At 38.2% G+C, this 13,393-nt stretch overlaps 1 protein-coding gene across 1 annotated transcript in view; it reads left to right on the top strand.

The window, feature by feature from the left end:
* INTS12 (integrator complex subunit 12) overlaps window positions 1-13,393 on the top strand; it is a 16,794-nt gene that overhangs the window by 416 nt on the left and 2,985 nt on the right. Inside the window, 4 exon segments of the mRNA XM_031066373.1 lie at window positions 5,553-5,716; window positions 7,567-7,713; window positions 8,242-8,429; window positions 12,175-12,334. Of these exon segments, the coding sequence (XP_030922233.1) occupies window positions 5,561-5,716; window positions 7,567-7,713; window positions 8,242-8,429; window positions 12,175-12,334 (651 nt within the window). The 5' untranslated portion in view covers window positions 5,553-5,560.

A 13,393-nucleotide genomic window follows, 5' to 3' on the forward strand; every position in this document is an offset into this window, starting at 1 on the left:
AGCCCGGAGGGAGCGGCGGCCGCGCTGTCCCTGCGGGACACGGCGGTGCCAAGGGACGGCCCCTCCTGGGCACACGTCCGTGCGGGGCAATAATGGTTGTAGCAGGGTGGTATTTTATTCTTTTGAGCATTCTAAAGTGTTGCTTTCAGGTGAGAGGCGTTTCCTTCGTTGGTAAAAAGAAATCCAAGGGAGGAATTCACAGCGAGTAGGTTGCGGAGGGTCACGTCGTGGCTTTGGTGCAGCTGTTTCAGAAATTTAACTGAAGTGTGCTTCTCTCTCTAATAAATTACCAGGAGGATAGTACCCAGGAATTTGTACACTTGATAAGTTTCAGTGTGGGCCTTGAGTAATGCAAAGGTGAAAACAGTAGTGGAGATGTACTCAATTAACCAGTGGCTTAAGCCAATGAGCAGTGACATGTTGAAACACCTTCAGGTCCATTTTTTGCAGAGTATTGAAGCTCAGTGGTAGCAGTGCTTAAGAAATCTCAATTGCAGGTACAATGATCACAAAATATCCTGAGTTGAAAGGCACTCACAAGGATCATGCCATTTATCAGGAAAAGGATTCACAAGGAAAATACGTCACCACTGCTGCATGGAATAAGTTTGTTAGTGACAGCAGAAACAAATAAGGTCAAATAGTTGATGTCTTCTTTGCCACACACTTGACCTGTAAGGTGTTCCAAGGCCTTTTGCCACAAGGCAGAGCTTAAGGAGAGGAGGAGCTACAAGTTGTGGAAGAGGATTGAAGCAGGATTGTTTCCCTGATAAGTCCATGGGCCTGGGCAGACTGCATTCAAGGATGCCAGCAACTGACAGTGTCTTCACAAAGCTGCTTTCTATCATCTTTTAAAGGCCATGAAACTGAGGGAGATCCCAAAGACTGGAGAAAGGCAAATCTTATCTTCATAAAGGCAAGAAGGACAAGCAAGAGAACTACAGACTGATCAGCCTCATTCCTTCCTGGTGTGGAAGGATTGTGGAGGAATAAGAAGGTAAAAACTGGGCAGAGCCATGATCTACCAAGGTGAAATCATGCCTGATCAATTGGCATGTCCTCTGTGACTAAATAGCTAGATCTGGAGATGGAGGGAGTGTTGGATACCATCTGCTGTGGGCTTAGGGGGTTATAATGGAAGTTTTCCTCTACCTGAGGATATTATTGGAAAGGTAGAGCCAGTCTTCCAACACACATGCACAGTGGGAGAATGAGAGACAGCACAACTTAAAACTTCCAATTCAAAGCAAGGAAATAAGGACAGTGAGGCAGTGGGACAGGTTGCCTAGAAAGATTTTTGCATTCCTACCTTTGGAGATTTTCAGGATCCAGCTAGAAAAGTCCTGAGCAAGCTGGTCTGAATTCAGAGTTGACTTTGTATTGAACAGGAGGTTGCACAGAGTGACCATGTGGGCTCCCTTCCCCAAGGAATGATTCTGTAATCCTGAAATAATTCACTCTTTCTGTGGAGGAAACAGCAAATATAGGGCATTAGTGTAATTTTTTTAAAATTGGATAATCTGGTTACAGTGATATTGATTGGAATACTAATTTAAAAGAACACTATAAAATATGTTGTAGAATAGAATGTAAAATTAAGGATGCCAGTACTAGTAACTCCATAGCAGGAGATCTTATACGTGTCTTAAAAGATTCTTTGAAGACGATGACAAGGAAATTAGAACTGATTAATACAATTGTTCTCATTAATACAGCTATCCAGACTACTGAAGTGCGTGAGTTTTGAAATGTCCCTTGTGGAAAGTTACTGAGAAATTATCCTGTCATAAATCAAGTGCTGATTAAGATAGTTAAGTAGCAAAAACTGGAAATGGAAGTTCATTTTTTTTTCTGCTTTTAGGATTTTCCTTGATCTACTTTCTTAAGACTCATCAGATCTGAAAGTAACCTGTACGAGGCATTATTGGTAAATAGGAAAAATCTGCCACTGTCACTGTTGATAGCTGTAGTCAGGAAGGAGGTAAATTCTGAGGAGCAAAAGGATCCAAAGTCACAGGGAAAAGTGAATTGATTTTATGGTGGTAAATGAAAAACAATGTAGTGAGTGTGTTGTAAGGAATTATAAGCTGTTGATTCATGTGACTGTGTTTTAAGGTAGCTGCTACAGATTTTGAAGGTAGCTGAAAGGATATGTGAGTGAAAGGCCTTTTAATCATAAGTGGCAGTAAAAAATAAAAATAGTGATGAGTGTATAAAAGGATGGCATAATAGCAGAAGTCCATAATAGCATTGCAATGTAAGTAGAAGAGGTGTACTTTCTTGGAAAAACATCTTTAGTAGTACACTTGCCTCAGAAAATAATAGAAATAGGAGCTCAGAAACAAATGGTTAAAAATATGACCATATCTGAAAATGTAATGGAAGTAGATCCATTTAGCTGCAAGTTATGATGAATAAGATAACACATGGGCAGGTATGCAAAACAGTAGATTGCAAATGAATGAAAAAAAGAAAAGGGCTCCTACACCCTATAAATCTAGTAAGTTTTAAGTTGGAAGACCATGTATTCTGTAGAGTGCTCAGTTAAGGTCGATTGTATTTGGCAGAAGACAATAGTATACTCAAGAAATGAAAGAATCCTAAACTTCTTGGATGTTTTAAGAGTAACAACTCACTGAATGACATCTATGTTTCCCCATAGATTTAAATCACTTAGAATAGTCCACCCTGGGAGGTAAAAGAGACCTACGTTGAGAAAAGTGCTTTTAGGGTTAGGCTGATGGGTGAATGCTGGGTTGCAAGAGGGTCTGCTTGCTTGGTGCAAAACCTGTTCTGCTCAGGGTTCAAGGGTTTTAACACAGCCCTCTGAACTCACAGCTGCATTATCAATCTAATGCAGAAAAGACACTGTCATACTCACTCTTTTCTAAATAGCATTTTAATTTTTATTTCCTATACTAAGATTCCACTTCAAGAAAAATGTCAAGGAGGTTTGTCTTGCAGAATAACCTGTGGAATCATCATTGAAACACTCTGCTGTCCTTGTCTCAAGGCTGTCACATTGCTGTATGCTGACTTGACTGCCAGAGGAGCAGTTTGTGCACGAAAACACGAATGAATGAAATTGGATCTTAGGTTTATAAGTGCCAATCCACTGTTTGATACTCTAAAACAGTTTGAGCTGTGAACATCTGGAAAGGGCCACTACCAAAAGCAATAATTTGCCTTTTGGACCAGGACAGATGTTAGTAACCTGTTTGACAGCAGTGTTACTATGGTCCCATAAGGAGAGCATGATTATCAATTTGCTTTTTTCAGATGATGCTATTTTTAAGGCAGTTATTGATGTGTTCATCTTTCCTTTGAATGTGCTTCCCTTCTCTAACTCACTAATAGATTTTTTTAAAATTTGAAGATACATGCCTAAACTGAATATACTTGAACTGTTTACTAAGCCCACTATCCACTCTTCTCATGAGAAATTCCTTGTGATATCTTAGTCGTAAGTGTAGTAGCCTTAGACATTATAATTGTCATCAAGAACAGAGAAAGAATTGCTGCAATTACATAGCAAATAAAGGAATAAGTATGGAGAACCCTTTTGAAATTTGGGGTTTACCAGTTCCTTTCAATATATGTCTTTAAAAAGCTAAAGCTAGAAGCAAATCTGGGAAGTGTTACCTTCAAAGAGATGAAAATTGAATTGTGTTTACATTTATTCTAAAAATATTAGAGAATGGCTCTGAATGGCCATTGAGAATGCCTGTTTCCCATGTATACAAGTTGTGTATTCCTAGTAGAATTCCTCTTTTGCTCAGAGAAGAACTTGAAAGATTTTTTTAAGAGGGAGTTCTACAAAATTTCTCAAATTAGTGTTTCAATTCTGAGGTTTTCATTCAACAGAGGGCTTAGCAGAGTCCTGGTTTTAAGAGTGTGGTGCTGACACTTGGAAGGCATGTTCACAGAACAAAGAAATGTGGGACATAATCTATCCACAGATCTCAAGAGCAGCCTGAACATTTATCAGAGGTAGATGGATAAAGATAAGAGGGTATGTGCTTTCTGTGCTCTGTGAATTCACTTTTTGTCATCATCAGAGAGAGACCAAATTGCCGGGACGGGGCTTGCGCTGCAGTTTGTGCTTGATCAGTGGCACAGCCGAGTAGCTGGTGGGTAGCACTGCCTGGCAGAAGTTCTGTGGCCACCAGAAAATGATTTGTCAAGTAGCAAAGATTAAGGAAGAGAGAGGAGGCTCTTGAAGAGGTTTCTTAACTCTCTGCTGGGTCCATTGATAAAATCCCTATGAAGTTCTGTACGTTGAACTCCTTGATGATCTCAGTCAAGCGATTCTCTGGTGTCTCGTGAAAGCTCAGCATGAGATAAAGGTTCCTGGGGACTTGTAGGCAGGTGTTGAGGGAGCAGCCTGCCAGTGCTGGTGTTTTGGCCAGAGAGGTAAAAGTTCATTGCCATGAATATCAAAAGGAATTCATTAGACAAAACCTCAGAAGCTTCAGGTGAAAAAGCTGTCCAGACAGTGCTTTTGATGAAAGAAGTTATGAAAGGCTTTTCAAGAATGTCTTCTAGATTATTGAGGGTAAAAACACAAGCCCACAAACATCCTATGTGTTTTAAATGAGACTTTAAGGGATTATTAACAGTAACACTTCTCATACATTTTTAGAAAAGATCAGGAAACTTCCCATGTTATTTCTTAAATTATTAATTGTCTTTTACTGATTTAAGTTAGGTATCTATCTTTGTAGGAACAATTTCTGGTGTAAATTCCTTAGAGTTTTTTAAAGAAATTAACACAGTGCTCCAGAGTGGAGGAATATATTGGTATGAGCCAAACAGTTTTTTAAAGTCATTGTAACATTTTCCTCAGTTTATTCTATTTTCGTGGACGCTGAGGCATCTCACAGCTCTGGATAGTCATTATCGGACATTACACTTAGACTGTCACATGAGTATGTGGATAGGTCACAATCTGAATTACAAATTTTTTCACTGTTTCAGCTAAATTTAAGAATTTTTTCAACTATTTTATATATATATGTAAAATAATACACTAGCTGTTTATATCTTACATGCTACAATGAGCTGTTCTTTTCAGAAGTTTCAAAAGTTAATTTTTCTACAAGTGAGATTTTTCCTAGCTGCTCTTAAATGATCAACGAGTTAAAAATCACTGTATGTGCAAAAAGTGTTAAGAAGAAAGGTCGTAATTGCTTTTCTTGAAGTTAATATTTATTTTGCATACTTTTCAATATTTTTATATATGAAATATCAAGAATATGATATGATAAATATGATGAATTTTTTTTCATTTACTTAAGTATGGTGAGTTTCATTTCTGAATCTCATATATGCCAAAGAATGAATTTGACATTTCAAATGTCCAGTCATATTGTAAGTTCTGCAGCACTGAAGTTCACAGCCATCTTCTATTGATAATTAATTCACATATAATCCTTGGTGTGGTTTAATACAATTAAATTTTAAAAAGAAATCTTCTATTTGCCACATGCTGTTTGAATTATGCTCCACATGAATAAAGTTGTCATTGCTTTTTCTTTTAACTCACGTTGAAGACACAACTATGGCTGCTACAGTGAACTTGGAGCTGGATCCCATTTTTCTGAAGGCCCTGGGCTTTTTGCACTCCAAGAGTAAGGACTCTGCTGAAAAGCTGAAAGCACTCCTCGACGAGTCGTTGGCCAGAGGATCTGACTCCAGCTATCGTCCCTCTCAGAAGGTAGTGGTGTTGAGCAGCATGGCTCCTTTCTGTGTGCCTTAATAAAGCCCCTGCTAGTCCTGGTTCCTCTTTTACAGCTGGAAAGTTAAAAGAGAATCAGAAGTTGAGGAAAAAGTAATTATGGAGTGTTCATATTCATCATTCCCCTTTTCCATACAACATAATCCTTTCAATTAATGGAAGTTAATGGGAAAAAAATCTCTTTACCTTGTTGATCCACCAAGACTTAAAAGAGATATTCAGCATTATATCAGACATGCTGTGTAAGGTGCCCGCAAATTTACATTTTTCTGCAGTTATTTTTCAGAGCTAAAAGTTCTTTAAGATACAGATTACATTTGCCACAGAGAAATAAGCAACAAAAATAAGCTATTTACCAATAAAGCTGTATGTCTTTCCTTGAAATTCTGTTGATGAAGTCATAGGAGAAAACCACCAAATGGTTCAAAGCACAAATTATTTGCAGGCTGAAACCATTGCTGTCCAATGGACAAACAATACTTTTCATCTACTGAAAATCACTGAACACCTGCTAGAGAGAATATTTGACTGTGAGATGAGTGTATGGAAATAGACAAGCAGGGACATCCTTGTGCTGCTGTGTATTGCCATATGGATAACGAGGTCTTGTTCTCCCCTAGGAGGCCTGCATGTCAGCCTGCTGTGTTCTAATGGTGATCTGTATGCTGATACATTTGCAGTATTTCATTTTTACGTGGCTCCAAATAACTGAAAGGCACTAGTACTGCTGAGCATACATCATGCTTTACTGTGTGGTCTAACTCCTTTCTCTTAACTCCCTGAAACCTACCACAGGTCTCAAAACTCTCTGGTGCCCTTCATCTCAGAGCTCAAAAAAGAAATGTGTGGTTTAAAAGAGGAAGCAGGGAGCAGATTAACAGTGCAAAGAGGTTTGGGAAGCCAATTCTAATAACAGCTTGGCTGGAAGTCACCTGCCCTCAGGTGCAACTGAGGCTCAGGCCAGAGGAAGAAATCCTTCATTCTCTTTTCAGTATATATCCAATATCAGCAGGACTGCAAAGGTCAGAAATTAAAAAAAGTACAAGCATTCCTTTCCTTGCATTTGCAGGCTGCAGGGTGAATTTGTGGTTGACCATGAAATCCAAGAAGAGAGTAGGGAGCACAGGATTACCACAGTAAAGTCAAGGAACTTTGGAGGGCTGAAGCTGAGGGCTTAGGACCTGTCCCAGTATACAGCAGAGAATTGCTCCCATCTTACCGGCTGGGAGGGGGTACCTTGCTCATGCCCATCAGTGTGACTGTCACTCATTTACAGGCTCTCCTGATTATTACCCATTTGCTGACACTAATGTGTCATTAATGAGAACCATTGATTTCTGTTGATTCCTAAATTTATTCATCTGATAGACAAATCTGGACTGAGATTAAGAGGAGATCAATATTTCTCTCCATGAAGGAATGAATTATTGATGTCTGGTTATGTCAGTTGTTAGCTTGTGTTTTTAGCTTATATTGAATTTTGTCCTTAGAACTATCTGAAAATTCATGTTCATTACCTCTTTGAATTTTAAAAGCAGAAATGTCTCCTTTTTAATTAATGTTCCAAAGAGGATCTGTCTTTGGAAAAGGAGCACCTTTTCCTCAGAAAGGTGAGTGGTAAGGGAAGATTTTATTGATTCTCTGCAATTTAAGCACTAATTTGTTGATGTAATATGAAAATATTTTAAGAAATGTTTTTTATATAGAAAGTGTATATGTAGATCAGTGTTGTATGGCATATTATTTGCCTGTCCTGTTATCTCACTAATTGCAAATTAGGTAGGAACTCAACAGCAGAATTTGGTTTCAATTTTTGTTTCTGTTTCTAGGAAGTAGAGCAACCAAAAGTATCTGTCACCAAACCGATTAAGCAAGAGCCTAAAGCTTCATCCAGTTTGCCTTCTGGCAACAACAATGGCAAGCCCACTGCGTCAGAAAAGGTGAAAAAAGAAACAGAAAAGAGATCTGCAGATAAAGTAAGTTATTTTTGTTCTCTAGTGAAATAACTTGGTTAATGAACTCAAAGGTGTTTTAGACAAAGGTTCCCCTTTTCAACTCATTGTATCTTCAACTCATCTAGCCTGTGAGCTACATTAGTCAGTCGTGTTGCCATTTAGGCAATCTAATAAATGTCTTCTTGTAATTATTCTGTGATTATTTTTCGTGCTCATTGTGGGGAGGTTGGACTTAAGGGATGCCTTCCAAACCATTCTGTGTTTTAAATCCTAGGAGATTATCTCATAAAAGATTACTAAAATGTAGCAAGTTGAAATGTGATATTCCCAAAGCTTTTTCAAGGATTTTGAGGTGAAGTACAAAAAGGGAGCTTGTGCTTCTAGCTCATAAATATTTTGAGGAAAATATGTAATTAAAGAAAATACACTGTGTGTCTGCTGCATAAAGTACACCTTCTTATACTGCTAATATAACTCTTCCATTTTAACTCATTTTAATAATCTGCTAGCTTGTTGCATTTTCACATTCTGTGTGTGTGTGTTTAATAAACAAAAGGGGATCCTGCAGAAGGAGCTGATGCACCAAAGAAGCCCAGGGTGGAGAAGCAAGAGGCTCGGTCCTCTCCTATTACAGTTCAGACGAGCAAGGATTTATCCATGCCTGATTTATCTAGCTTTGAGGAAACCAGTGCTGATGACTTTGCCATGGAAATGGGATTAGCCTGTGTTGTTTGCAGGTGAGTCAACATTGCTTCTTTCCAGCTAGGTGTAGTTACCTTTTTTTAATTGAGTTAATGCTTCTCAAAGTTTTTATTCTGGAAATAACTTAATCGCTTAATATCCAGAATTGATAATACACTTAAGGCTCCTTCATGAATAAGAATGGTTTCTTGAAAATAGAACTTTTAGAGAGTGAACCAGCTTTTCTTCTGCAGGAAAGGACAAGTGAAAATAAAACTAGATAAGATGCAAAACCTATTGGGACAAATACATTTTTCAATTATTGCAAAACAAAATATTAATGGCTAGCGATAAGCATTTTTTTAAAAATCAGTTCTCATCTGAAAGTACTTTTAGGTGGTATTAATGTGAGATCTGTATGTGTTGCTCTTCTTTTCCTAATCATTTGACATTAGTTTACACATAGCCATGTTTTATCAGCAAATATATCTTGCAGTGAAGACAGGTTGTTTTTAGGTTTCAGTAAGGGCTCTAAATCTGGACTTGTTAACATGGTACTAGCAGTCCATTTATTGTTAACAGATGTGCAAAATACTTTTGAATAACTACCCTAGGATCAAATCACTCACACCAGGATTTTGTTTCACAGATCATTTATATCCTTGTTAGGCCCCAGTGCTGCCAAAGGAACAGTTTAGCTCTCCCAATTTTACCTCTCTCCCTGGACTGTTTAGTGGGGTGTATTGCCAGTACAGTATATTTGTGATCAGCTGAATCAGCCCCTGGATCAGCTCTCCATTTGGGTTTTTCTGTAGGTTTGGGTTTCAGTCAGCTGAGTAAGAGTAAATGCTTATGCTGGCACGCGTGTGTAGAGCCAGGACAGAGAAGAGGCACAGGCCTTTTGGCAGCAGTATGTGTTTTAACTCAGCTTGAGTCAGCTGGGAGGCAGTGTGCTATTATATTATTCTTTCATCATTTCCATGGTTATTCCTGTTGTGAAGATAGGGAAGTGTTGTCACTGCACAGAGGATAAATGTCTGTAGTTACAGATGATTATACTGGTGACCAGTTGGGGTCTGATGGGATTTCATGTTACTCCCATGTGTTAGCTCAAATATTTAGCTTCTTGTTATAGACATTGAAAAAGGAAGAAGTATATAAATATCTGAACTTTACCTTTTTTCCTGCAAATTCCATTTTTGCTGTTTCCTAGAAGAGGCAAAGCCCCCTTCAGTGGTATGTTAAAATGCTACTAAAAATAGTAAGGTATTACCTTGTTTGGCAGGAGGGGATAATGAAGTTTCGTTTATACAGTCTTGACTGCTGTGGATGATTGATTCTGTGTCTTCCCTGGCAAAGAAAAACACTTGCAGGCATAATAAGAAATGCCTGCAAAGTAAAGAAACAGAAGAAAGAAAATGCAAGTCCTGTGCCCAGTGTAGCCAAGACTTTGAAAGGCACAGGCCAGAGACATGGCTCCATTAGCTGTTCCACAATCCATGTTTATTTAACCTGGATGCTGAAGCTTTGCTTCTACCCGTTCATGGTCACCAACTCAAGTGTTCTTGTAAAAGATGTATCTACCCTGGCTAACTAAAATATCTCTGATGCCAGACAGAGGGAGAAGCACTGCTGGGGAAGGAGCAACTCATTAGAGAGAGAGTGGCAACAGTCACCCCAGCACTCTGGATTGTTTTCATTTTACATGGAACCTGCTGAAACTGATGTCACATGGTTGTCTGTCTCCAGCTCACACTGGACTGGATGTTTTTCAGAGGACTTGTGCTTTAAAGTTCTGAATCCAGCACATTGGTCAGACAATATTCCTCTATTTATTGCACCCTTTTTGGGGTGAGCCAAAATAATAACATTCCAGTATGTTTTTAAAATTTTTATCTTGAGCCAAAATAATAATATCCCTGTATGTTTTTAAAATGACATCTTTTAATAACTCAATTATTCAAACAGTTGTGAATGAAAACATGTCAAATTGCAGAGTAGGTGGAGTTCATAGCAAAAGAATTTATATTTATATTGCTTAAGAATGCAAGCTAACAAGAACCCAGCTGTGGGTTCACAAATGCAAAAAAGTGTTTTTGAATATTAACTATTCATTTTTAGAGATGTAAAAACTAAAGCAAAGGCATGAAGTGTTTCTTCAAGATTTGCCAAGTGTCAAATGTATTTTTATAGTGATTAGGAGTAATTAATGTTGATGCCTGTGGTGTTTTTCTTCTTGTTCTTTTATATCGAGTTAGTTGTTCTTTTTTACTGAGTTAGACCTAAGGAGGGGAGGAATATTAAAATAACTTCATCCTCTCCAGTACTTGTAGGCTGGGAAAAACAGGACAACTCACCAGTTATGGAGGCTCCTCACTGGCTCCTCAGTTGTACGAAGAGGAAATAGTACGTGCAGTTTGTACATGATAGTGAAGTTTTCCTCCCAAAAAAAAATTTAAAAGACTGGTTTGGTAATAACAACCTAATTTTCTATGAATACTTGTTTGTTTGGTTGGTTTTTGAAGGAAAAAAATCATTAGGTTTGTTTCGTAGTAATCTAATAATTTAAAAGTGACTTGTTTCTGAGCATAAAGAGTTCATGGGTTTTTAATCAGTTGGGGATTGGTTTTTGTAATTTTAAAGTAGGGCAGATCTCCCTCCTTGAGACTATTTGTTCTGATCCAGTTTGTTTAGGAATAAAAATCAAACAAAACGTCTTTTAAATATCCTGAATGTAAAATAATGGATCCTAGAATTTCAGAAAGGTTTCCCTTTCTGTTTTTAAGTAGCCTGTTTAAAAGAGAAATCTTTCTTAGAAAATATTCCAGTACTTATATGGACAATACCTTCAGACTTTGTTTTTCTGTTATATAAAGAAATAAGGGATTACCTTTCCCCATGTATCTACAAATAGAGTTTCCATGGTTACCTGGGTACCTGCTCCTCGGGGATATGAGCAAAAGCAGCTTAGCAATTAAATAGCTTGATTTGTCATCTGAAAGGAGGAATCGTTAGGAAAATGGTATTTGGGTAATTCACAGGCAAACTCCCAGCCATGTATATATCACTAATGTGTCATTTATAGAGCGTGATTACTTTCAGCAAGGCCCACGCAAAATGAAGCCCTCATCACCAGCTTGCATGTTTGCTTCAAGGCAGGACTGCACAATTAATCCTTTCTATTCCATCTCTCCATGATTCTAGTATTATCTCAAATTCCACGTGTCTGTTTATGGGGTAGAGACCAAAGGGATGGCTAATAAAACATCTTCAAAGTAGCGTAGAGCTTGGGCGATGATGCTTTTAAATCCTGCAGCAGAAAGCACTCCTACATGCTTGTCATTGAGAAATTATTTGTTCTTGAACTGTATTGCTCTGCAGCTGACAGCAAAATTACCCAAATGGAGACTGTCCCTCATATGCTATTATAATGAGGAAGTAATTGGTGTGCTGTGATGTATCCATAAATGCCCAGGTGAACCAAAGCAGGCAAGACTTACATCTCTAAACTAAAAATCAAACAGGGAAATCAAGACTGTCATCAACACATGTTTAATAGAATTAAAGTCTTCAAATATCTTGGAAAAAATGACCTTTAAAAAACACCAAATTTCTGAAATGTTAGTTAGGAAGAACTGATACAGGAAAAAAAGGAATACATTTGATTTGCCACAGGTAGAAAATATATGTGAAAAGAAAAATATTTTTATTTTTTAACTTAAGCCTTGCAAAATTTTCAACAATTGGATAATCCTCTAAGTGCTTTCTCCCATAATCTGTTCTTAACTATTTGCTCTGCAGGCAAATGACAGTTACTTTTGTGAATCAGCTAGTGGAGTGTCAGGAGTGCCATAATCTCTACCACCAGGATTGCCATAAACCTCAGGTGACAGACAAGGAAGTGAATGATCCTCGACTTGTCTGGTACTGTGCCCGCTGTACCAGGCAGATGAAGAGAATGGTAGGAGTCAGTTTTTTGTCTTGTGTGAGCATTATTTGAATACAGCAGGCTATTTCTACTGTGTGAGAATATTTCCTGGGTTAGACAAGCCTTAGGAAGCACATTGGAGAGCCATTTTTGTCAGCAGTGCTTCCCTTGCTGTAGCTGTGACTTTTAATGTAGCATCTCAAAGAGTATTTTGTAATGCACTTCTGAAACAAAGCTTTTTAAAAATCAGAAGGTGACTGAAGAAAAGTGAAATAGGATTGACTCCTGCTTGGCAAGTGGAAGTTAAAACCTCTTTTTTTTTTATTTCAGGTGATGCTCAGCTTTTAGTAATAGCTCTACAGTTTAAGTTTTCTTCTCAGCTTTGGATATGAATGGTTCTTTTCCTGTAGGACAAGACTGCCAATTTCAATCTGACATTTTGAATGTTCTCGGGGTCAAAAATAAGCTGAGGGTAGCACATTCCAGTTAAAAAAAAACAAAGGTGAAAAAAAAAGCCTTTATTTTGATTTATCTGAATGACTGAACAGTATCCTACCAGATTCCCACTCATCTCATTATGAGAAAGAAACATAAGAGCTTTGGGTGCATGGGACATTAGTGACTTTAGTTCTGATGTTTTAAAATCACACCCAGAATACAGAAAAATACAGCAGAAAATGTGCTTTGAAACTGTTCTTTGATAACTGAGAAAGTGTTATCTGTTGAAATGGCTCCACTAAGAAACAAGGAAAGAAGGCAAAGTAAGATCCTGGCCTAGGATGTACCAACACTGACTGAAATATATGATTATTGTGATGGTCATAAGGCCTTTGAACTCAGAGGAGTGTTTGCTCGAGGTCAGTTCTGCACAGGGTAGCCAGTTTAGCCATGGAGCGGTTGCCTTCAGTATGGCCTTTCCTTTTTTTGTTTTGGCATGAATTCTGCCATTTTGCCTGCCACTTCTTAGCAGGCTCTTGCAGCCTACATCCCAGTACTGTGTCCTTGTCTTCTGCAAGTTCACCTGTCTTTGCCTTAGTCCTGTAAAGGCCCAGTGCTTTCCTGCTCTCCAAGCATCAGCGCTGCCACTCTTTC

Source organism: Geospiza fortis, unplaced genomic scaffold (genome assembly GCF_000277835.1).
Source record: "Geospiza fortis unplaced genomic scaffold, GeoFor_1.0 scaffold11, whole genome shotgun sequence".
NCBI lineage: Eukaryota > Metazoa > Chordata > Aves > Passeriformes > Thraupidae > Geospiza > Geospiza fortis.